Here is a 23118-nt window from a genome sequence, read left to right as displayed (position 1 = left end):
CAAATAGGAGGCAACTGAGGACTGCTCCCTGAGGTAGGCCTTTGGTTATTGTCTTTTGGGGTGAAGAGGCTGAACCAACACCAACGATGAAACTTCGCACTTCTATGAAGGATTTAATAAAAGATACTAGCTTAGGGGGTACTCCAAGGTTTGCAAGTTTGTTTAAAAGGATTTGGTGGTTCACATTGTCATATGCCCCTTCAAAATCTAGGGAAGCTGCAACTAGGACATTATCTTTTGAGAATGATTCAATGATTGCATTTGTTAGCAAAATGAAAGCATCTGTTGAGGAGTGGTTTCCTGAATCCAGTTTGAGTGTGAGGGATCATATTATTTTTTTCAACAAACCAGAGGAGTCTCTAATAGATAATTTTCTCCATTATTTTCCCCATCACAGGAGCAATCATTATGGGCCTATAAGACTCGGGTTTATCTTTTGGTTTATTTTTGTTTAGGATTGGTAGGAGGGACGAACATTTCCATATATTGGGGAACCAAGAAGATGCCCAAGCGTGATTATAACAATTTAGCAGTTCTTGTTTGTATGAAGGTGTGAGATTCTTTATCCATGTAGGGTGTATATTGTCATAGCTGCCACTAGTTTTGGTCCTAATATGATGTAATGCATTATTCAATTCCTGGATTGAAAATGGATTAGTTATGTACTCGGATCCTGGGCGTGGTTGGTAATTTGGGTTCATAGGAATTGTGGACAGTTTGCTTTGATTATTTGATGTTAGCTTATTAACAAAAAGAGTTGCAAATATATTAGTTTTTTCAATATCATTATCATAATGGGTATTATTATGTATCGGCTCATACAGGAGTGGGTTGGGGGAAGTCTTTTTCCCTCAGATGTGGCTTATGACTTTATGTATAATTGGCTCATGTGTTTCTCTGGAGAGATTATTTGCAAAATTATTCCAGTATTTATATTTAGCATCTATTAGAGTCTTTTTTAGATTAGGTTCTGCTTGTAATTTTTTTTAAATATGTAGTAGGTGATGGTTTTGTTATGAATTCTATCCTAGCCTTTTTTTATCCTCCATTTATTTAGGCACTCGTTTGTCCACAATGCTTTAGGAATTTGTTTAGGGAATGTTTTCTTAGGTGTTGTCCTGGGGATAGCATGATTAAAATTTGCTTTAGTGTTGATATATTTAGAGGTATGAGATAGAGTTTCAGCAGGTTCATTTAGGGAGCAAACTATAGCAAAGTGGTCAGTACATAGACTATCAATTTTATTTATGTAAATTTTGTTCAAAAAATTTAATGACATAATTTGTAGATTAATTGTGGAGAATTTGCCACTTTTGGGGTTGAAATATGTATTCTGGTTTGGAGGGGTAGCAACAGCTAATTCATTATTATTTGAAGTCATATGCTCAATGAATTTACCAGCTTTATTTGCTGGTTTATTCCCCCACAAAAGGCTGTGGGCATTGAAATATCCACAAATAATGATATTTTTTAACATATTAGAATTATTTATATAATTAAAGAAATCCTTGGCATCTGTAGTTTGGCCATTAGGGTTATAAAAGCTTATTATGTAGGTTTTTAAATTATTCAGCCAAACACTGATACCAATTACATGAACATCATTTGCAAAATCTGGAAAATTGATGCCACAAAATTTTATATTATTTTTAACTAATAAAGCTACCCCACCTCCTTTTCTCTCTGAAGATCTATCCTTTCTGAGGATAGTATAACCCAAAGACTTGATTTGTTGATTTTGGGTTAAATGAGTTTCCTGGAGGCAAGCGATATTAATGGAATTATTGTTCATAAAAGATATTAGTTCATTTAGCTTATTTTCTGTGAGTGATCTTACTTTCCATTGGAGTATTGATATATGTTGTGTTGTTGTTTTATTCTTCATGTGGCTCTGTATCAATGTTCAGCTTTGTTAAAAGTAAACCAAGATCTTTTTTTGCTTGAATGAGCATATCATCTGGGATGTAGATTTTTGCCAATTCTGCAATGATTTTTATTTTCTGTAGTTGATGTATGTTCATGGCCTGAACTGCATTACAGTTTAGAATGAATAAGCATATATTTGGGGATTGCATTTTTGGTTGTGCATCCTGTTTGTCGGTTAGGGGATTGATTCCTGGTAGTGTTTCTGGTTTGTTTCTTCTTGGGAGGGGGGGCCAGGCTGATCTCATCTCAACCCAACCCAAAAGTATTATACCAGCTCATGAATATCAACTTCTCTAATAATTTTGATGAATAAATCGCATCGAAACAATACTCTGGGCAAGATCAAAATAGATATTGAAAAATTGATTTTGTTCGTTATAAATTGAACAAAAGGTTTGTATTCCTTGCGTGGTTTGATTTGCAATCAAAGTAGTATTTTTTTTTCAAGTGGAATTTTTGTTTCAAGAAAAATTTCTTCTTCTCCTTCCTATGAACCGATATACATGGCGAGCCCAAGATGACAGTATTTATCTTTAAGAAACAGATTAGCCGGGATGACGATCGACGCCCGAAGTCTAATATCGTTAGCCAAAAAAGAGAAAAAAAACAGCAGTGCATTAGTGACGCCGCCGCCGGTAGAATCAGCGGCGGCATCTGCGCGCTGGTGCAAGCTCTGCGGCGCGCCGCCGTGTTGTTTTCGGCGGCGCGCCGCCCACTTTTTGGCGCGGCTTGGGGGTCTAGGCCTAGCTATGTAAATTGGTCTGCTAATTTTACCTTCAACTCCAACTTCTTCTGAGATTTTATTCCATTGCTGATATTTCAAACAACCTATTCTTACGGCCTTTATAAGCTTTAGAGTATATTTTTCTATAATTTATAACGAACAAAATCAATTTTTCAATATCTATTTTGATCTTGCCCAGAGTATTGTTTCGATGCGATTTATTCATCAAAATTATTAGAGAAGTTGATATTCATGAGCTGGTATAATACTTTTGAAAATCGCATAGATTTTAACCGAAATTCACACAATGATGCGATTTTCACACATCTGGCCGAATAACGGGAATAACCATGTTTGCATACGAATAATCGTATATTTGGGAACCCAAGTAGAAATAATATTAAACCGATTGAGCATAGGAATTAAAGTGAAAAACAATTACTAGAAAATGTATGACATATAACAAGTTATTATTAGTTCCCCTTAAGATTTTTTGCAAATAGTAATTATTCAAAATCAAATCAATTTGCTTTTGACAGGTGATATTCATGAGAAACTTCTGGAACAAAATAAAAAGAGATGAGCATATGCACCAAGTTTGTCTATTGTTAAAAGTTATTCAGTTGGACATTTGTTTTATGTGCTTTATGTCTGGGGCTCCCCCTAAATACTACATAGGAAATTATGTCCTGCAGGAAAAATTTCGCCAAATATAACCTGTTTGGAATATTTGGCATCAAGCTATTTGAGCTCCAAACTCAAATATAAAAAAAACATGAGCCGATCCTTATGATAGTGATTTGCAAATGATAGTGACAATATACAAATCCTAAAGCTGGTTGTACAGTTTATAACTGCCATTGGGAGAGATAGGACGATGTGATGGGAAGAATAATTATGATTAATTAATGTGACAGAGCAGATTATTGATGATTGACTAACTAAAGTGGGATCCAGATTTATTGAAAGAAGACCCAAGTGACCGAGCAGTCAAGAGGGGTCTTTAATTCGTTCATCATCATCATCATCATGAGCCGATCCTTAGAAAATGTTTTAACAGTAATTGAAAAGGCCAAATTGGATGATGATTCTTTGCTCTCCTTAAGCCAACTTGTTTATTACTCTGGTGACGTAACTCAAGAAAACTCAAAAGTATTTGAACTGCCTAAAGAGCTTTTAGGAGATTTGAAGTCACAGAAAAGGTGATTCACTCACAGTAGCCTAGGCCTATTAGCTGTCTTGCACATGGTCTCTTCTAACTTAACGCTGTAATTAGGCCTTTAAGGATTGTGATCTTTAACCTTCCTTGCCCATATCTGTATTTAGATAGGCTATTATGAGAACCATTAGGACTATATCCCAACCACCCATTTAATTAGTTAATATGTAGCTGTAATGGTGAATTTTCAGTTTGTAACATCGTTTAGCTAAGATGATAGCAAATTTATCATCTGATGCTGTTTTTATGCTCTTTCAGAATTCAATAATTACTACTAGCCTAGCTGACAGAAAATTCCATTTTGAGCTCTTAAAGGGTAAGAGGGCTCAAAACAGCCCATAACCTCCAAAAGTTTGAAAGTATTCTTCTAAAAAAAATTAGCTAATCAAAATATGCAAAAAATTGCCATTTGTTGCTGAATCAGGAATGGTAGGCTAATTATTATTTTCCTTAATCTTAATAGCCTAGACTAGCAAAACGTTTCCTTGAAAATAAATTTGTATGCATTTCTAAAAAGAGATAAAAATCCCTCCAAAATTATGTCAGTTTTTCTAGGATGTCATTTCTGAGGAGTTTCAGGCTCTTCTTATAAATTCTGTTAATTAGTTCTTTTAAAACATATTACTATCAATGCTAAAGAAAAAATAATTACCATTTCCAAATCAGCTGCAAAGGGTAATTTTTGTCTCAATAAATAGTTTTGTCTTTATAGGCTACACACTTTCAAATTTTTGGTAAATATAGGCTGTTTTACTTTTTGGGGCCCTATTCAAGGCTTTAAATAGAGTTTGCCTAAGAAACAATTAATGAATTATGAAAAGGCATAAGAAAAGGTGTTTGTGAATTGTCTTCATTTAACAATAGAAAAATATTGCAGTATTTATCCACTGTCTCTTTATCTAGTTCTAAGTTTCTAGTAGTTGGTGACTTTAACCTACCTTCTATTGATAGGACATCAAGTACAACACAACTTTCTGATGAGTCATTTGAAAATCAATTCCTAGAAACTTTACATGAGCATTATTTGCATCAGCACATTCAAAACCCTACTTGTTTGCACACTAATTCAACCCCTTCAGTTTTAGACCTTGTAATTACAGAATCCCCAGATGATGTTGCTAGTGTTGAGTTTTTGCCACCACTAAGAAAAAGTGATCATTTGGTATTGGTGATATCACTAAACTGTGTTGTAGGTTTTTCTGATATTCCAAATTGTTCTCCCAATTATGATTATGGTAGAGGAAATTATATTGCATTTTCAGATTATATTTCATCTCTTTTTATACAAAAGGAGTTACAGCAATGTAATGCTACCATCAATGCATCCTTTGATTTTATTAAGCAGGCCCTTATAGAAGGTAAAGATCAATATATACCAATATATACTAGTAGACAGTTTTTCAAAAATAGACAGATCCTTCCTTGGTATATTGTACAAATGCTAAAAGAAAAAGGTGATAGGTGGTGTGATCATTTAAGATTTAAAACCTTTGATTCTTGGTTAAATTACAAAAGGCTAGAAATAGAGCAACTAAACTCCTTTGTTTAAATCATCAAGAGGTAAAGACAAATGTTATAGCATCAGTCCAAAGTTGCCCAAAAAGATTTTGGAAATATGTAAGAAGGAATCAAGTTTCACAATCCCCATCATCCACTTCCTTTATAGATCCTGAAACTTTTGCACACATTTTGTAAAATCACAACTTTTCAATAAGGTATTTGGTTCAGTTTTTACTCGAACACACACCAAAACACACATGCAGTTTACTCCTCCAGATTTAACAAAAGAATTTGATGATTCAGAGTTTACAGTCAAGCAGGTTTATCTGACACTCCAAAATCTTGATCTAGGAAAGGCACCAGATATTGATGGATTCTCCAATGTGATGTTATGTGAACTTGCATCAGTGCTTGCTGGACCACTCACATATCTCTTTAATCTTTGTCTCTCATCAGGTAAATGTCCTTTAGCTTGGAAAAGAACTATCATTAGGCTGTTGTACAAGAATGGTTCAAAGTCCCATTTCAATTATTACAGACCAATTTCAAATAGATCAATCTTTTCCTGTATAATGGAGAAAATTGTGGTGAAGAGAATCCAGGCACATTTTGAGGAAAATAATTTATGGCATTCTGCTCAGCATGGTTTCTGTAAACAATGATCTTGTAACACACAACTTCTTGAGGTGATTCATGATTTTCAATTGATAGCTAATAATGGTATTTTGTTTGATTGTATTTATATTGACTTTTCCAAAGCATTCAAGAAAATTTCCATCCCACTTCTGATAAAAAAAATGTCAACTATATGGTGTCGGCCCAAAAACTAAAGCATGGATAACAAATTAGCTTACAAATAGAACCCAAGAGGTTGCAGTAGGTGATGCTTTGTCATCACCTATGTCTGTCATAAGTAGAGTTCCACAGGGCAGTTGTCTTGGGCCAGTACTCTTCTGCCTTTTTATCAATGATTTGCCAGGTGTTGTTAGGATTTTGGCCATAAAAATGTTTACAGATGATGTAAAAATCTACAGGTCAGTCATGAGTGAACATGAGATTTCTTTACTTCAAGAGGATTTGGTTGCTCTGGGCCAGTGGTGTACTGCAAACTCTATGTTCATTAATGAAACCAAGTGCAATGCTATGCACTATTTGCATAGACTCCCTCAACATAACCATTACTTTGTTGTTGGTAAATCAATTTCAAGTTTGGAATATGTTTGTAACCTTGGGATTTGCTTTGGTTCAAGTCTCAAATTTAATAAACATGTATCTGATATCACTTATAAGGCAAATTACCAATTACTATGTCTAAGGTGTACTTTTTCTAAGTTTAATCTTCATTCACTGATTTCACTTTATGTATCCACTGTATGTCCATACTTGAGTATTGCTCATCAGTATGGTATCCCCTTAATAAGAGAGATAGAGGGAGGGTTGAGAGAGTGCAATGTAGGGCCACCAAACTCATCCCATACCTGAGTCATCTACCTTACCACCAGAGAATGCAAAGACTACAGTTGCCTTCTCTCCAGTTCAGACGTGATAGAGCCAACCTAATAAATACATTCTGCATTGTTAGGAATATTGATAATACCACCCCAACTCACTTTTTCACTTTTACAGAATACAGTAGTACCTGTCAACACCAACACAAAATTTACCCACCATGTTCACAGAAAAGAATAGGCCAAAACTCTTTGTCTAGCCAAGTGTGGAAGACTTGGAATTCACTTCCATCAGAAATAGTTGCAGGTACCATGGTCCAGTCTTTCAAAAGTAGTTTAGCCTCTACCGATTTCTATACTAGGTCCTATCACAATCCATTTTGAGAATATTTTTACGTTTGTATTAGCTGATTTGTGACAGTTTGTTTTCAGTTATTTTGTAGGCTTACTTTTTGGTATGTTTCAATTGTTAACAGATATGTTTCAGTTAGTTCGGTATGCTACTGTATGTTTCAGTTATTATGTTTTCAATATTTTCAGTTACTGTATGTCTTTGTTATGTCATTGACATTGTTATAGACTTTTTATAATTGTTTAGTGTGACAAGCTTGTTAAGCTTACTGTATTTTGGTATTAATAAATAAATAAAAAAGGCATCAAGTGATGTACTTACTTTCATCCTTGCTAAACTGTAGATTTACCACCCTAAGATAGATGCAGAACTTTATTAATTATTTTGGCTTGTATTATTGGTTAAATTCTAGATAGAGGGCTTATGTCTATCTTGAAAAGTAGCTATGTTAGGGGAATGAAACTTGCAGGAATGACTCTAGAATAAATCTTGAGATGGGAATCCAAGATGATAAAAGTACTTGAAGACAAGGAATACAAATAAAAATTGAGATCATTCAACATAGCCTCACTATCTTATAGATAAAGGTCTGGCAATGTGATCTTAACCTTTATGCTTCCATCAAGTAAGGTATTTCCCTCTTACTCACCAAAATAAACAAAACCACTTGTGGTCATGATTTGAACTTGAAAAAGTTCCTTCCTCAAATGGAACAAGAGCCAATTTCTTTAGTATGTAGATAATCAGCCCTCTCTAACAGCACCATATCTGCTAGTAATATGAATATACAATGTTTAATTTTTACCCCCTAGTTAAAAATTGTAAAAAATAGCTGAGTAGCAAAGAACAGACAAGTAAAAAATCACAACAACACAAATCTCAATTGCACAATGAACCTGGTTAGATTATGGTAGGCTTGGGCCCTTCAGTAAACAAAACAAAAACATTTTCAGACAGCTTACCTGTTAAGTTCTCAAATGAAAGATTAATATCAGTAGCTTCACACTTGGCACCAGCTTATGGTTATGCTTACATATAGGTAAAACCTTGCAATAACAAAATAAGCACAACAGACCAACAACAAGAAATCAATAAGGGTTTGACTCTCAGATTGAACAGAACAGCATGGCTGCATAAACATTTTTAAAATTTACCTAAAGGTTTTATACTTTATAAAATTTGCCTAAGGAAATTATACTTTTCATAATTTGCAACTATTTTAGCATAGCCTGTTCTTAACTTATTTCCAGCATCCCAATAAACTTAGGCTTTGAAACATAGAAATTGAGGAATAAATATTAACATACAAAACAAGAGAGGATGATAAAGAAATTTGTGAAGACTGTGAATACAACCTTAACAGATGTTTTGGCTATATGTGCAAGATCCATCATCAGCAGTCTTGGCTATATATGTGCAGTCTTGGCTGAACTTATATGAGGAAGTTGAGAATTTTTCAAAATTTATTTTATGATTTTAGTTTGAAAATTTATTTTATCAATAAGATTTTTTGAGTAATTTTGTTTTCTTTTTATTTTTTTTTATCTTGGTAATAATGGCTGATGAATAAATATCCAATTAGGTTCTATTCACTGTATTATTTACTGACTTCACAAATTTCCTCATTATTATCTCTTGTTTTGTATAATGGAAAGGCAGTATGGCCTTATTCATTATGCAAATATTTGCACCTATTCTAAAGGTATGTTATTGAAAGCAGCACAGCCATAAAGCCAATTACCTTAAATCAGACTTACCAGTCATAAGGACAAATCCTGTAGGTACTAGTTAGTGAGGATAGTCATCAACTGCAAGCCCCAAACTGTGACCCATTGCTTGCTACATCAATCTTTATCAACTGCCGACTTGAAGGCATCAATGCTAGGAAACATAACAAAATTTTGGCCAAGGGAGTTCCATAGGCTAACCCCATAATTTGAGAAGAATTTGATCATGGATGTGCGTTTATTTGTTTTTTTTCCCCAGGTGTGATTATATTGACACAGTGGTCCTAGAATATTGGGAGAAGGCTCATTTGAATGAAAATAAAAAGTTCTAATGTTCTTTTTAAGGGACCCAAAAATTGGAGGGCAACTATTTTTGCTGGGAGTTTTTCCACAGGGGATTTTCCATGGGGTGGGAAGTTTCCAGGGAGTGAACTTGTCAGGAGAAATTATATACTGGTGGAATTTGCTAGAATTATTTTACAAAATTGTTTTTTCTGTTGGGAGGGGGTTTCACTGTGGAAGGGGGCCATATTTCCTAGCATTATTTAAAAAACGATCAGAAATTAAATAAAAAAAGAAAGAGTTTTTTCAACTGGAAGTAAGGAGCAACATTAAAACTTAAAGCAAACAGAAATTATTATAAATACCAAGAGGGTTGTCCCCGCCTCAACACATCGCTCTTTACGCTAAAGTTTGAATTTTGTCCCAATTCTCTAATAATGACTCCTGATACACAAGGGCCGTTTAATTAGAACAAGAAGACGCTTTTTTAAAAGTACTAAAAAACTTAAGTGTAAGAGCAAGGTGTTGAGGAGGGGGCAACCCCCTTTATGTACGTAATAATTTATGTTCGTTTTAAGTTTTAATGTTTCTTCACTTTCAGTTGAAAAAATCTGTTTTTTTTATCTAATAATGACAAAAGACAAGCCAAGGCAAAAGTTAAAGGTCCAATAAAAAAAAATGTAAGTTTACAAAGGCACCACTTCTAATATAAGGTCATTTTGGACATCCTGACATCAAGAAAAGGCTCAAATTGTCTGGGTTTAGAAGACAAGCAACAGTGAAAATCTATATATAGAAGCCTGCTGCATGCTGAGTGCCAGGGCCCAGCAGCAAAGCTGCCGGGCTCCCAGCAATACATTTATATATACTAAATATGGTTCTAGGCGTTTACCCTCCCCCGCGGAAAATACCCCCTCCCAGAAAATACCCCCCCCGTGGATAATACCCCCCGCGGAAAATACCCCCCCTGCAGAAAATATCCTCCAGGTAAATACCCCCCCCCCCCATGGAAATTAAGGCTTTCCAAATTTGAGAGTTTTATTTGAGTTTTATTTTTATTTTTTTTCTGTAGGGGGAACAAATTTTGGTATTTGTGTTTTATGTGTCACTCACTCAAGTTTATGCTGTGTAGAATTTGAGAACACATCAGTTTTTTTTGTTACTTTAGAAATAAATTTGGGCTATAGATTTGCATATTAGGGGGAGGGTGTGGTAAAGTATAGCGGGTCTGCATGCAAAATGTGTTTGGTGCAATTATTTTGCATGTTAGATAGATAGATAGAGAAGGGTATTTTAAAGCCAAATATGCAGCCATGATTATAGTAAAATAACAAATGAAAGGCACAAATAACATAAACTTTGATCAGCAATCATCATAAAACACCTAAATGAAACACTACATTAACCTAATAATAGTACTTAATACTTGGAAAATTGGTCATTGAAAAAGAAAAACACTTAACACTTGGAAAAATCACTTAAATGTTTTTTTTTTTTTTTTTTTTTTTTTTTTTTTTTTTTTTTTTTTTTTTTTTTTTAGTTAACAAAATTTACAGATACCTTGCTATTCTTCTGTAATTTTATAGTGGCCATACCTAGAAGAAATTATTTTCTGACTTCAAACTGTCCAAATACTTTACCCCTCCCCCTTTTTGTGCAAATATATAGCCCAAATTATATATATATCTATTCTGTCACTTGTCTCTTTCTTGTCTCATGCTAAGATGAAAGCAATTATCGAAGAAACCAGTTTGTTCTCGAGTTTTTACACAGAATAAACTTGAGTGAGTGACGCATAATACACAAGCTCCAAAATTCCTTCCCCCTACAGAAAAAAACAAATAAAATTTTGAAATTTGGAGTCTTATTTTCCACGGGGGTATTTTCCGGGGGTATTAACCAGGGGGGTATTTTCCACGCGGGGGGGGTATTTTCCGGGGGTATTTTCCAGGAGGGGGGGGGGTAAACACTGGCCACCACTAAATATGTATGTATGTTCTCAAAAACAGCTCCATATTTTTGGGGGAAAATTGGTTCTTGGGATATTCTTGCATAAAAAAACAATCTAGATTGGTCAGAAGTCTGAGAATAATTGTTAAGAGCCTTAATTTTGGTTTTTGCAAATGACATCATGTACTATGTTATTATATCATATAAGCATTTCTTATGACGCCATGTATGGCATCATATAAGTATTTTCTTATATGATCTTATAATAGCATAAATAAGGTTGTTGAGTTTTCAACACATCAGTTATTTATATAATATAATGTCTGTTGAAAGGCCCCAAAAACGAAAATTGGCAGTTGCAGTTACTATAAATGATGATTCTTTGGAATCAATACCTGGACCCGTCAATTACAACGACACCAATATGGACAGCTAAAGCAAAGGCCATTGCTAAACTGTCTGAAGTAATCAAAATCCAAAAACGTATCAAAAATGAAAATTAAGAGCAAAGACATGGGTGGTTAGAAGATATGCAAAAATGACAATTAGAGTGTGTTATAAATGAAGGGCAAAGACACACGGTTAGAAGACATATAAAACCAAACAAGTGAGGAAGTAAAAATGAAAATAAAGAGTAGTGAGTCAATGAAAATCAATCTGGACAGCAAGAATCAAAACTTCTCAAAATTGAAAATGATAGCAATGATGATTGGGTTTGGGATTTTGACATGGATAAGGTCATCAATGCCTACCATACTTTTGTAAAAAAAAAAATTTGGTAATATGTATTTCATAATGAGAAAAGATAAGCCAATGTGTAACAAAGCAAACAAATTGAAAATAATATCAATGATGATTGGGTTTTGGATTTTGACATGGATAAGGTCATCAATACCTACCATACTTTAGAAAATCAAAAATATGGACTGGATAACTCATTGGAAGAAAAAGAACTGTTATTTTCCCACCACCTGAACAATTAAAAGAAACAATGGTGGTTGTCAATGCCTTCCATACCTTTGAAAATCAAAAACCCTGACTAGATAAATTGTTGGAAGAAAAAGAATTTTTTGTCCCACCACCTGAACAATTGAAAGAAACTAAGGTTCAGTGATATGTCTTTCATAATGACAAAAGATAAGCCGAGGCGAAAGTTTAAGGTCCAATAAAAAAAAAATGTAATTTTGCAAAGGCACCACTTCTAATTTAAGGTCCATTTTGACGTCATGACATAGAGAAAAGGCTCAAATTGTGTGCGTTTAGAAGACAAGCGACAGTGACAATCTATATATAGAAGCCTGCCGCGTGAATTCACATAACAGTAAGGGAAGAGAGATATATTTTACAGAATCTAAGAAAGAGGGGGATTTTATTTCAATAAAAATATTAAATAAAGAAATGATAATACCAAAAATAGCAGCTTTCAATCTCCCTTCCCCAAATGGGCATGCCTGAATAGGTCTGAAAGGCCAAAGAACTGTCCGTGCTCTACCATTAGCTCTTTTCTAGTCTATGCCCTCAAATCAGGCTCCATGTCACTTGTGGAACATCAGGGAAACCTCCATGAGTATGTCTAACCATAACTATGACAGAAGACATCCTTATGGAGTAAACTTGAGGACTAGTGCACCTTGGAGGAGAACAATAACTTAATTTCACAAGGCTCCTCTGATAGTAATTAGTAAATCACTATTTCATACATTTTAGCTCTGCCACGTAGGTGACATATAACCTGAGGGAAGGTCTATGGTCAACTTATTATTTTATTGTGTATGTTATGATTATTTTTTTTGCAGGTTTGTTATAAGAGGAATTGAGAATGATTCAGCAGTTTTGTGTACAGATTCAGCCACATATGACATGACTGAAGCTGAAACAAGCAACCTATTATTGGCCATTCCAGAGCTTTCAGTGCCTCAAGAAATTCCTGAATCAGAAGAAGGAAGAGTACTAAAAACTCTGGAGGTTAGAATATTAAGATTCATACTATAAGTCTCTTTAGTTGTAATGCACACAAATTGAAGTCCTTTAAACGAGTAAAATAATTTTTTTGGTGGGGGGGGGGCTAAAGCAAGGGAAAAGTTCATTTAATGCTATGTTCATAAAATTTAGTGAGGGTCTCTTGGAAAAATCTTAAGATGACCCCCCCCCCTTTTAAGCTATGTTTTAAGTCATGCAATCTTCCCAGATAAATGAATATATCAGCAAAAAATATGAAAGAAAACTTTTGTTCTATTAAAAGACAATTGGGATATTCATATTTTATCTGACTAGTTTAGATGTTGTTAACTTAATTTGTTAGGAATTCCAGAAACTCTGCTCCCAGGGTTAGCAAATACACAATTAGGTTATATAGGATTTATCCATTCATGTTGGAAGGATTAAATCATTAAGCAAGGAGCTATGACCCATGACAAGTAATTTTGCTTCTAATTCCTGTTTACATGGGCGTAGCTTGTGGGGGCATGCATGGGTAGTGCCCACCCTGGAAAATCGTTTGCCCACCCTAGAAAAATTGCCAAAACTGAATATAACATAGTTTTTTATCTGGAGATGAAGACTTAATTCCTTTTCTTGTTAAATCAATTTATCATCTTCAACAACCAGTTCACCAAATATTATCTCAATTGTCACAGCACTTTCCAAGAATCCTTTAATACATGCACTATCATGGTAATTATACATAACTTATGCATACTCGTAGTTCAGGTGCCTTGTTCAAATTTGTATCTACTTTGCTTGCCCCCCGCATCAGGGTGATTTCTACCTAAAAAGTGGGTTTTGTTTAATAGTTCAGTTGTTGATTGTGAATGGAGTGAAATTTTTGGGATTATAAAAGCGCTAATGCGTGTTTTGGATTACTGGATTACAATGTTAAAAGCTAATAAATAGAAGATTTGATAAAATGAGGCATGTTTTTGTTTTTCAGTATTAGTAAATCATGGGATGGGGTTATCTATTGCCTATGCTATGTAATAACAACAGTGTTCATTCTGTATAGATTGAGTAGCAGATTACAAAATGAATATTATTCTGCAATCTATTACTAATTTGCTATTGCCTTTACCCTGACAACCTTATTTCTATACCACATATGTGAACAGGTATAGGAGTAAGTTCACTATTGTAAATATTTTTAAAAAGACAGAAAGTACGATGATTGACAGTTAATTAATGTTTCAATTATATTTTTATAAAAGTTACTTACTTACTATTTGTACATGTAGCAGGACTCAAGCATCTCAGCTCTTCCTGGCGTCGAGTAGCTTCGCTACTTTGGCGAGCCAAGAGTCTCAGTCGTTTGTGAGTGGCTCAATCGATTCGAGCCAGGACTTATACCATCTTCATCTATACTTCTTGAAGCAGCCGATTGGGTCTAGGTGTGCCTTGATGTAGGCAAACCACGTCTCCTGTTGTTCTCCATGTCGCTTTTTTCATCCCGGAAGAGGTCTACATCTGAAGGCTTTATTGAAGAAGGTGTGCTATGGGTGGTGACGTGCATAGCCAAACCATTAGAGTCTTCTTTGTTTTATTATTGATTAGAAAAAACTTTCCGAAAAAGAAGTTTTTCAAAGAAAAGTAAAGGCCATATTAAACTCGAGATTAGCAGAAATAATAACCTATGATAATTCAAACTTAAGATGACCAGGAATGACTGTTAAAGAATAAAGGAGACCCTAAACGAAGACGAAATAAATAAACAACCATACCACAGGTACTAATATAAGTGAATAAATAAATCTTAAAACAAGTAAAACTTAAATTGAATATGCAAATCAAGCTTAAAAGAACAAAAATCACTATAAATAAAAGTTTCGCCTCCTCTTTCTCTAACTGTGTAAGTATAAAGCCAACTGTGTCAATGGCACTTTACTGAAAACGACTAATATTGCAAATATTTTCTTTTGTACTTATTACAACATTAAAATAAAATGAAAATTACAGTGAAATAAAATTTTGAACTATGAGCTTTGAGGAATTAATATCATTATACATCAAATATTCAATTTAATTATGTTAGTTCTGTCCAAGACTGTTCAAGACAAATATAGTTTTCAATAATTGCCAGTGATGCAGCAGGCCTTAGCTAGTTAGGGAAGGGGGCAGTAGCCAAACTCTTGTTTGTAGTGATTTTGGTTCGTTTAAGATTTGCACATTGAATTCAAGTTTTACTTGTTTTAAGATTTATTTTTTCTATGATTGTTTATTTTATTTCTCTTCGTTTGGGGTTTCATTTAATCTTTAATAATAATATCTAGTCGTTTTCAGTTTTGATTATTATAGGTTTTTATTTCTGCTGATCTTAAGTTTAACATGGCCATTAATTTTCTTTGAAAAACTTTTTTTCGGAAAGCTTCTTTAGTCAATTTATGTTCGGTTTTGATTGCCAAAGTTTCAAGTTTTTCAAAATTCATTATTTCAAGGTCAATCTTTTTAACATCTAAGTTTCATAAAAGTATCAAAACTAGTTAAAAAGTAGCAAAGTATCAACGTGAAGATAGTATCAAAGTAAACAAAGTATCAAAGAAACAATAAGCTACTTGCATAACTTGCAGCCCTTGCCCCGTAAATAAGTAAATCCAAGTATCAAAGTAAACTAAGTAACAATAAGCACTTGTATATACCATAGTCCTTTCCCTGGGTGTCGGGGAGGGGGGGGGGGGGTTCAACCCTAGTAGCATAGTTATTTTGCCTTTGGACTATTTTGAATAAAATGGCTATCTCAAAATTTTGACTGGATGGCTTTCGGGAAAAGGGGGTGGGGCTGGTGTACCTTTGATCACTTTTGACTCTGAAAAACACTAGAAGTTTCAATTTCCAATTGAATGAGCCTCCTCCAAAGTTAATGCGACAACTCCTTCCACATAAACCTTGTATGTGAACAATGGGCAACTTGCATAAATTGCAACCCTTGCCCGGGAGGCTATGGGGCATTTTTCGGCCCCTAAGTTAGAATTATTAGAATTTTGAATTATTTTTTAACAAAATGCCTAATTCAAAATTTTGATCCAATGCATTTTGCGAAAAAGAGCGGGAGAGGGGGGGGGGGGCAGGCTACACTCTGATTACTTTTGAATCTTAAAAAAAAACACAAGAAGTTTCGACTTCTAATTGAATGAGCCTCTTCCAAAGTTTATACTGCCACACCTTCCATAAAAACTTTATATGCTAACGATGGACACCTAGCATAACTTATAGCTCTTTTCCCGATGGTATTTTTCAAACCCGGAGCCGTAGTTATTTGACATTCGGGTTATATTGAACAAATGATTAACTAAAAATTTTGATCGGAAGTATTTACAAAAAAAGGAACTTTTTTACGAAAATTATTTACGAAAACCTATATGATCTTCGGACAATTTTGAACTAAATGGCTATCCCAAAATTTTGATCGGATGCATTTGGAGAAAAGAGAACTTGGAGGGGGGGGGTTAGTTGCCCTCTGATTACTTTGACTCTTAAAAAGAAACTAGAACTTTAATTTCAAATCAAATAAACTTCCTCTAACGTGTATACGACCATCACTTCCATAAAAATCTGATATGCCCCTGAGCCATAACTTGCCCTTGCGCCCGGGCTCTTTGGGCGGAGGGGTGTTTTCTCAACCTTGATGGAAATGTTATATGATCTTTGGACTGTTTTGAACAATATGGTTATCTTAAAAGTTAGATTGGATGCATTTTGGGAAAAGAGGATATTAGTGGAGCTATTTGCCCTCTGATGACTTTTCACTTTGTAAAAGGGAAATTAAACCTTCAATTTCCAATCAAATCAGCCTCTTCGAAAATTTATGCTGCAACCCTTCCATAAAAACCCTATATGCCCCAAGGCCCCCGAGGCATAACTTACAACCCTATATATATATATATATATATATATATATATATATATATATATATATATATATATATATATATATATATATATATATATATATATATATATATATATATATATATATATATATATATATATATATATATATATATATATATATATATATAATTTATATATATATTTATATCTATAATATATATATTTGAAGGACCTCCCAGAATTATGCATTTTTGAATTCTATGGAAAATTCTAGATCTTTTTCATGTTTAATAGCCACCCTCAACTTTTTATGAGATGTTGATAGTTGAAAATTCTGATGGTGGAAAATCAAGGAAAATGGTTTGCACATTCCTATCTTAGTTCTTTATAAGCTATTTAAAATTATTTACTGGTGGCTCCAATGGAGGTTCTGAAATCGTTACTTTGTTTGGACTTTGTTTTGTACCACTAGTAAGTAATTTCAGACATTTTATAGAAACTGAAATAGAAATTTACAAACCATTTCCTTTAATTTTTCATGGTTATTGTGTTTATAGATTCGATGGAAAATTCTAGATGCTTTTCATGTTTAGTGTCTTATTCCCACCTTCAACTGTTTACAAGATGTTGATAATTGAACATTCTAATGGTGAAAATCAAGGAAAACGGCTTGCACATTCCTATCTTAGTTTTTTATAAGCTAATTACAATTATTTACTGGTGGCTCCAATGGAGGTTCTGAAATCGTTACTTTGTTTGGACTTTGTTTCGTACCACTAGTAAATAATTTCAGACAGTTTATAGAAACTAAAATAGAAATTTACAAACCATTTCCTTTAATTTTTCATGGTTATTGTGTTTATAGATTCGATGGAAAATTCTAGATGCTTTTCATGTTTAGTGTCTTATTCCCACCTTCAACTGTTTACAAGATGTTGATAATTGAACATTCTAATGGTGAAAATCAAGGAAAACGGCTTGCACATTCCTATCATAGTTTTTTATAAGCTAATTACAATTATTTACTGGTGGCACCAATTGAGGTTCCAAAATTGTTACTTTGTTGGGACTGTGTTTTGTAACACCAGTAAATAATTTCACATAGTTTATAAAAACTAAAATAGAAATATGCAAGCCGTGTCCTTTAATTTTTCGTAAAAAGAGTTTTATGGTCTCTGAAAGAGTCAAAATGGCAAAGAATCTCTTCTTCAGCGCCGAACGAAATAATATATTCAAGGAAAGTGCCGAAGAAAAAACAAGCAATACAAACGCGGAAAGTTAATGTGAAAAAAAACAATGGAAAACCCCAAAATTAAAAGATAAATAAAATTCAATAAAAACCAAAAATTATAAGAATTAAAACCAAATACCTAACAACCATAAAGCGCGTCATTCGCCAATATCCGCGATTTGCACAAAATCCAAAAAATTATAACTGCCATCGACGGATACTAGAAAAAACTGAGAAATAAAAGAAAACATTCATTCACTCAAAACAAAACGAACCAGCATTTAATTAAGTTGGAGAACTGTTTCATCTGATTTTAATAATTGCATTCCTTGCAGACACACTTTGAGACCTAAGGGGTTGCTGACGTATTTGATTATATAATTGGAAGGTGGTTCAAGGTTTATTTCAGGGATTACTAAAGTATCGGCTTCTCTTTTGAGAAAACTGAAATAGGACTCATTTATTCTTAAATCATCGGAAACTCTGTTCAAAGCTAGACCTAAATGTTGATATGTAAAAATTTCAACAGCTTTCCTGTAATGCTGGACAATACCTTTGTCATGTGAAATTAAAATAGCATGGTTAAATAAAATAATATGTTCCAGGTGATCAAAGATGTGTTCTGCAACACATCTTTCAGCTGATCATTGTTTAACCTCGAATCTGACGGGGTCCATGATATGAATAAAAAGTTAAGTTATATAGTGGTTTAGAATGTCTTAAACATCTGTATGCAAATTCCTGCCACCTCTCGTCCTTGGACGAGTCATGTCCAATCCTAATTTACTGGCAAAACACTGAGCTTCGTCGAAAATAGATGTGAAAGCAGTAGCAGCATTTCCTCGCATTTCCTTTGTTTTTGAAAGGATAGTTTCCATATGCCTGCAGCTGCCAAATCACAGTCAACTGACGGAAGAGTCTTGCACAGGGGAAGCGTAAGGCAGAAAAGCTCTTTGACCACATAGAGACACACAACAAAAAGCGACTGGTTCATCGTGTCCAGCAACTGTGCCGCTTTTGTAGAAGTTTCTGCATTTCCGTTCTCTTCAAGAGCTTCCAGGGATCGCACGATTGGTCGGTACAGCTCAAGAAACCGCACGACTGAATCTTGGCGCTCCACCCATCTTGCTTTGCAGAGTCCGGTTAAAATATGTTTCCTCGAATCCGGTAGTATTTCGTTGATCTTCTCTTTCAAATTCTGTGTCCTGTGTGGGGAAGTATGGTAAAAAATGCAGACTTTTGACAAGACACCGAAGAAATGCTTAAGCGCCAGAATAGAGCATACAGAAGAAATGACGATGTTGAGACTGTTCGCACTACAATAGATGTAAAGTGTCTTAGGATACTTTTCACGTATAACACCCTGGACACCCCTAAGATGTCCAGTCATCGCTGCCGCACCGTCATATCCCTGACCAACCATCTTGTTCAGATTAAGACCAAGGCTTTCGTGAAATTGCAGGATTGATGAAGCCAGACCTTGCCCAATCAAATCAGAAACTGGGGTAAACCAAGGAAGTCCTCATGCAGGTTCCCTTTGAAAGTGTAGCGGACGCAAACAGACAGCTGCTTGGTATTCGAAGCGTCCGCCGTTTCATCGGCAAGCACCGAAAAGCATGGACTTCCGTTTACTCTTTGCATAATAGACTGCTGAAGAAGCTCCCCGGATGCGGTGATAATACCATTCTGGATGATGGGAGAAAGATATGTGGCATTTCTGGCCGCAGAAAGAAGATGGTTCTTCAGAACATCGTCACCGACTCGGTCAAAAATTTCGACTCGGTCAAAAATTTCGGGGGGGGGGGGGTTCAAACCGGGTACCCCCCCCCCCCCTGGATACGGCCTTGTCGGAAGTAGTTACTTTTTTTTCGTCTGAAACTGCTGATAACAAAAAAAAGGAGTAACTCTGAACCCTTCCAGCCTAGTCTTGATGCAACCTATTGCAAAATACTTGATAACCGCAACCTATTGCAAAATACTTGATAACCGGGGTACCCGGTTCAAACCGGGTACCCCCCCCCCTGGATACGGCCTTGTCGGAAGTAGTTACTTTTGTTTCGTCTGAAACTACTGATAACAAAAAAAAAGGAGTAACTCTGAACCCTTCCAGCCCTATGTAAATTTTCCATAAACAAAATGTGGCAGCAACTTGAGATGTTTATCTTCTAAATACTATCAATTACTTAGCTGGTTGGAATACAACAAGGAGAAGGACAAAATATCATGTTTTTTTTTGTGCAAGCACTTCATTAAGAAAGAAGTTGATTTTATTTAAGACTGGATTCATTCATTAAGACTGGAAGAAACTGGGCAAAAACATACAGAATATTAACCCCTGTGCGTCAGGGTTTACCTTTAAGGCGGTATTAAGATTACTACTCATCCAAGAGTAGGGGGCAAATTCTTAGAAATAAGTAAACTTTTCTCGAAGAACGATGAAAATTGTGGCACGCACTTTGGAAATAATTTGAATTGTTGCAGTCCAGATATACAAAATGAGATCGTCGGTACGATAGCTTGCCTAGCTAGAAAGGCAATTATGAAACTAAAGCCTTGCAGTCCATTGTTGCAGTCCACATATACAAAATGAGATCGTTGATACGATAGCTTGCCTAGCTAGAGAGGCAATTATGAATGAAGCTAAAGCCTTGCAGTCCATTGTTGCAGTCCACACATACAAAATGAGATCGTCGATACGATAGCTTGCCCAGCTAGAGAGGCAATTATGAAGGAGGCAAAAGCATTTGGATTTTTTTGCTTGAGTATAAAAGAATCAGATTTTAATTCTGATTTCAATTATATAAGTTTCATCAAGTTTAATCTTACCCATGAAAAGTTGCGCGCCTGAGAAAATTTGGCTGACTTTCGAAAAAAGGGAGAAAGACCCCCTAAAAGCTATAGAACCTTAATGAAAATCACTCATTAAGAAATATATGTTAAAGAAATATTGCATTAACTTTACGCTAAAGTTTGACTCTGTCTCACAACTTTATTTTTTAAAACAATAAAAAACTTTAGCGAAAAGAGCGAGGCGCTGAGTAGGGGACAGCCCCTTTCATTTACGGAATAATTTCTGTTCGTTTTAAGTTTTAATGTCACTCCTTACTTTCAGTTTAAAAAACTTGTTTTTTTTATTTAATCTGGTAAAAATAGAGGTCTCCAAGACTTGCCCTCATGCAATTTGTATCCGTTGTTTAGCGCACAAATTGAACCTGGTCGTTGTTGATTCTTGCGCAGACGTTTCCTTAAGAAAGATTTGTTTAGTGGGATAGAATCTTTGTATTTTCATTCCTCTAAACTTGGTCATCTTGCAAATCTCAAAAGAATTCAAGAATATATATGAATAAAAACTAGTCGTAAAATGGGATATGGGATTTCTGAGTACTAGAAGATGGAGCTGTCGTTTTGAAAACTGCAAAGCTGCATTAAATAATTATGATTCCTTTGAATTAGCTTTGGATGAAGAGGTCGCAGGAAATTGCGACAAACATGCGGTCGAAGATCTAGGATTGTAAAAATACTCATGAAAGTTTATACCATCATTAAATACACTACCTCTGTTAGACTTCGTGTGAGGATGGGGAGTAGTGCCACTTATGCATCTCTCATTAAACCGCTGAATAACTTCCAAAGCTTGTCAACTTCACTAAAAATTGATAAACCATAAACTGGATTACTAAAAATTGAGACAATGCTGTGACTTTCCATCAGCTGGTCGGCTGCCTCGGAATGCCTGTTTAAGTTGGGAAGGTGTTAATAATATAATTCTGGTGTTACAACTAAAAAGTGCAAGGTATTAGAAATGTTGATATATGTGCTGTTGAACTAATTGAAAGAGATTTATTCATTTTGATAAATTTTAGATGGAATTCCACGACCAAATAGGCAAATAGCAATACTATATTTTAAAAGGGTATTCTAAGGCAGATGCTGGTCGCAGAGGGATAGATAGTTTCCTAGCTTAGGCTGATGTGGCGGAGTGTAGGCAAAGGTATAGCTAGGCCTTTCAGCACCTAGGGACCGTGTCATTTTTCGTCCCTCCCCCACCATCACTACCATAATAAAAGTAAATAAATAACATAAATTTTTATGCTAAAAAAGAGAAAAAACTCAGTTTGACGCATGTTTAGAGGCTGTGCCTGGGGACAGCCGTCCTCCATTGCCTCCTGCTTAGCTACTGAACTGAGTGTTGGCAAATAGTAGTTGCAATATACTACCACAATTTCTTAGTTACAATAATCTAATTATAAACAATACAGTATTCAGCTATAAAACTGTCTAGTAAGAAAGAGATTTCCATTTGAAGCTAATTTAGGAATGGCAACCATTGTTCGGCTAATCATAATGATGAAATTTTATTGCGAAAACAAATCTGTCCGAAAAATAGTCCGAAACCCCCCACAAAAATGGTATCGGATCGAAATGAAAATTGTACAATTTGAATCTCCATAAGCGAAAACCCTATTAGGATAATTACTGTCGCCTATCCTGAGTATCAAGGAAACTCACTTTTACATGGGAAGCAGTGATGTATCTCCTTTTTTATTATTCTGCTTCTTCTTCTTTGTTTTTAGTTGCCGCTAGTGGGGCGCTAAGACACTATAGAGCAATGATTAAGATCTCATTTGAAAGTAAAATGTGCCTAGTGCCTTTGTTATTGAAAAAAGATAATATTAAAGTAACTATTTTCTATAGAAACTGCATCTTTATATACAAGATGATCTAACACACGTCTATTTTGTTGAAAGTAAGGGTCACCATACATTAGTATTCACAGTTAATTTAAAGCTGATATTAGATTTATGTTTCCCGGACAATTTAAATTGATGCAATTACTTTTGGTTAGCTTTGCCAACAGACGTGTAGTGGGAGAAAACCTTTGGATTTGTTTCTTACAATCATTTTAAGACTGGAGTTATCAAACCCATGGAACTTTTAAATG

At 34.8% G+C, this 23118-nt stretch overlaps 1 protein-coding gene across 1 annotated transcript in view; it reads left to right on the top strand.

Moving 5' to 3' along the window:
* The first annotated feature begins 3496 nt into the window (after positions 1-3496).
* LOC148943708 (sister chromatid cohesion protein DCC1) overlaps positions 3497-23118 on the top strand; it is a 43454-nt gene continuing 23832 nt past the window's right edge. The window contains exons 1-2 of the mRNA XM_089101411.1: positions 3497-3852; positions 12925-13093. Coding sequence (XP_088957537.1) covers positions 3680-3852; positions 12925-13093 — 342 coding nt within the window. The 5' untranslated portion in view covers positions 3497-3679. The remainder of the gene's footprint in view (positions 3853-12924; positions 13094-23118) is intronic.

The sequence above is a fragment of the Artemia sp. Qi Xiang Cuo genome, chromosome 15 (assembly GCF_049724085.1).
Source record: "Artemia sp. Qi Xiang Cuo chromosome 15, ASM4972408v1, whole genome shotgun sequence".
In the NCBI taxonomy this organism is placed as follows: Eukaryota; Metazoa; Arthropoda; class Branchiopoda; order Anostraca; family Artemiidae; genus Artemia; species Artemia sp. Qi Xiang Cuo.
Note: the sequence above shows the minus strand (reverse complement) of the source record. Positions and strands in the feature narration are given on the sequence as shown.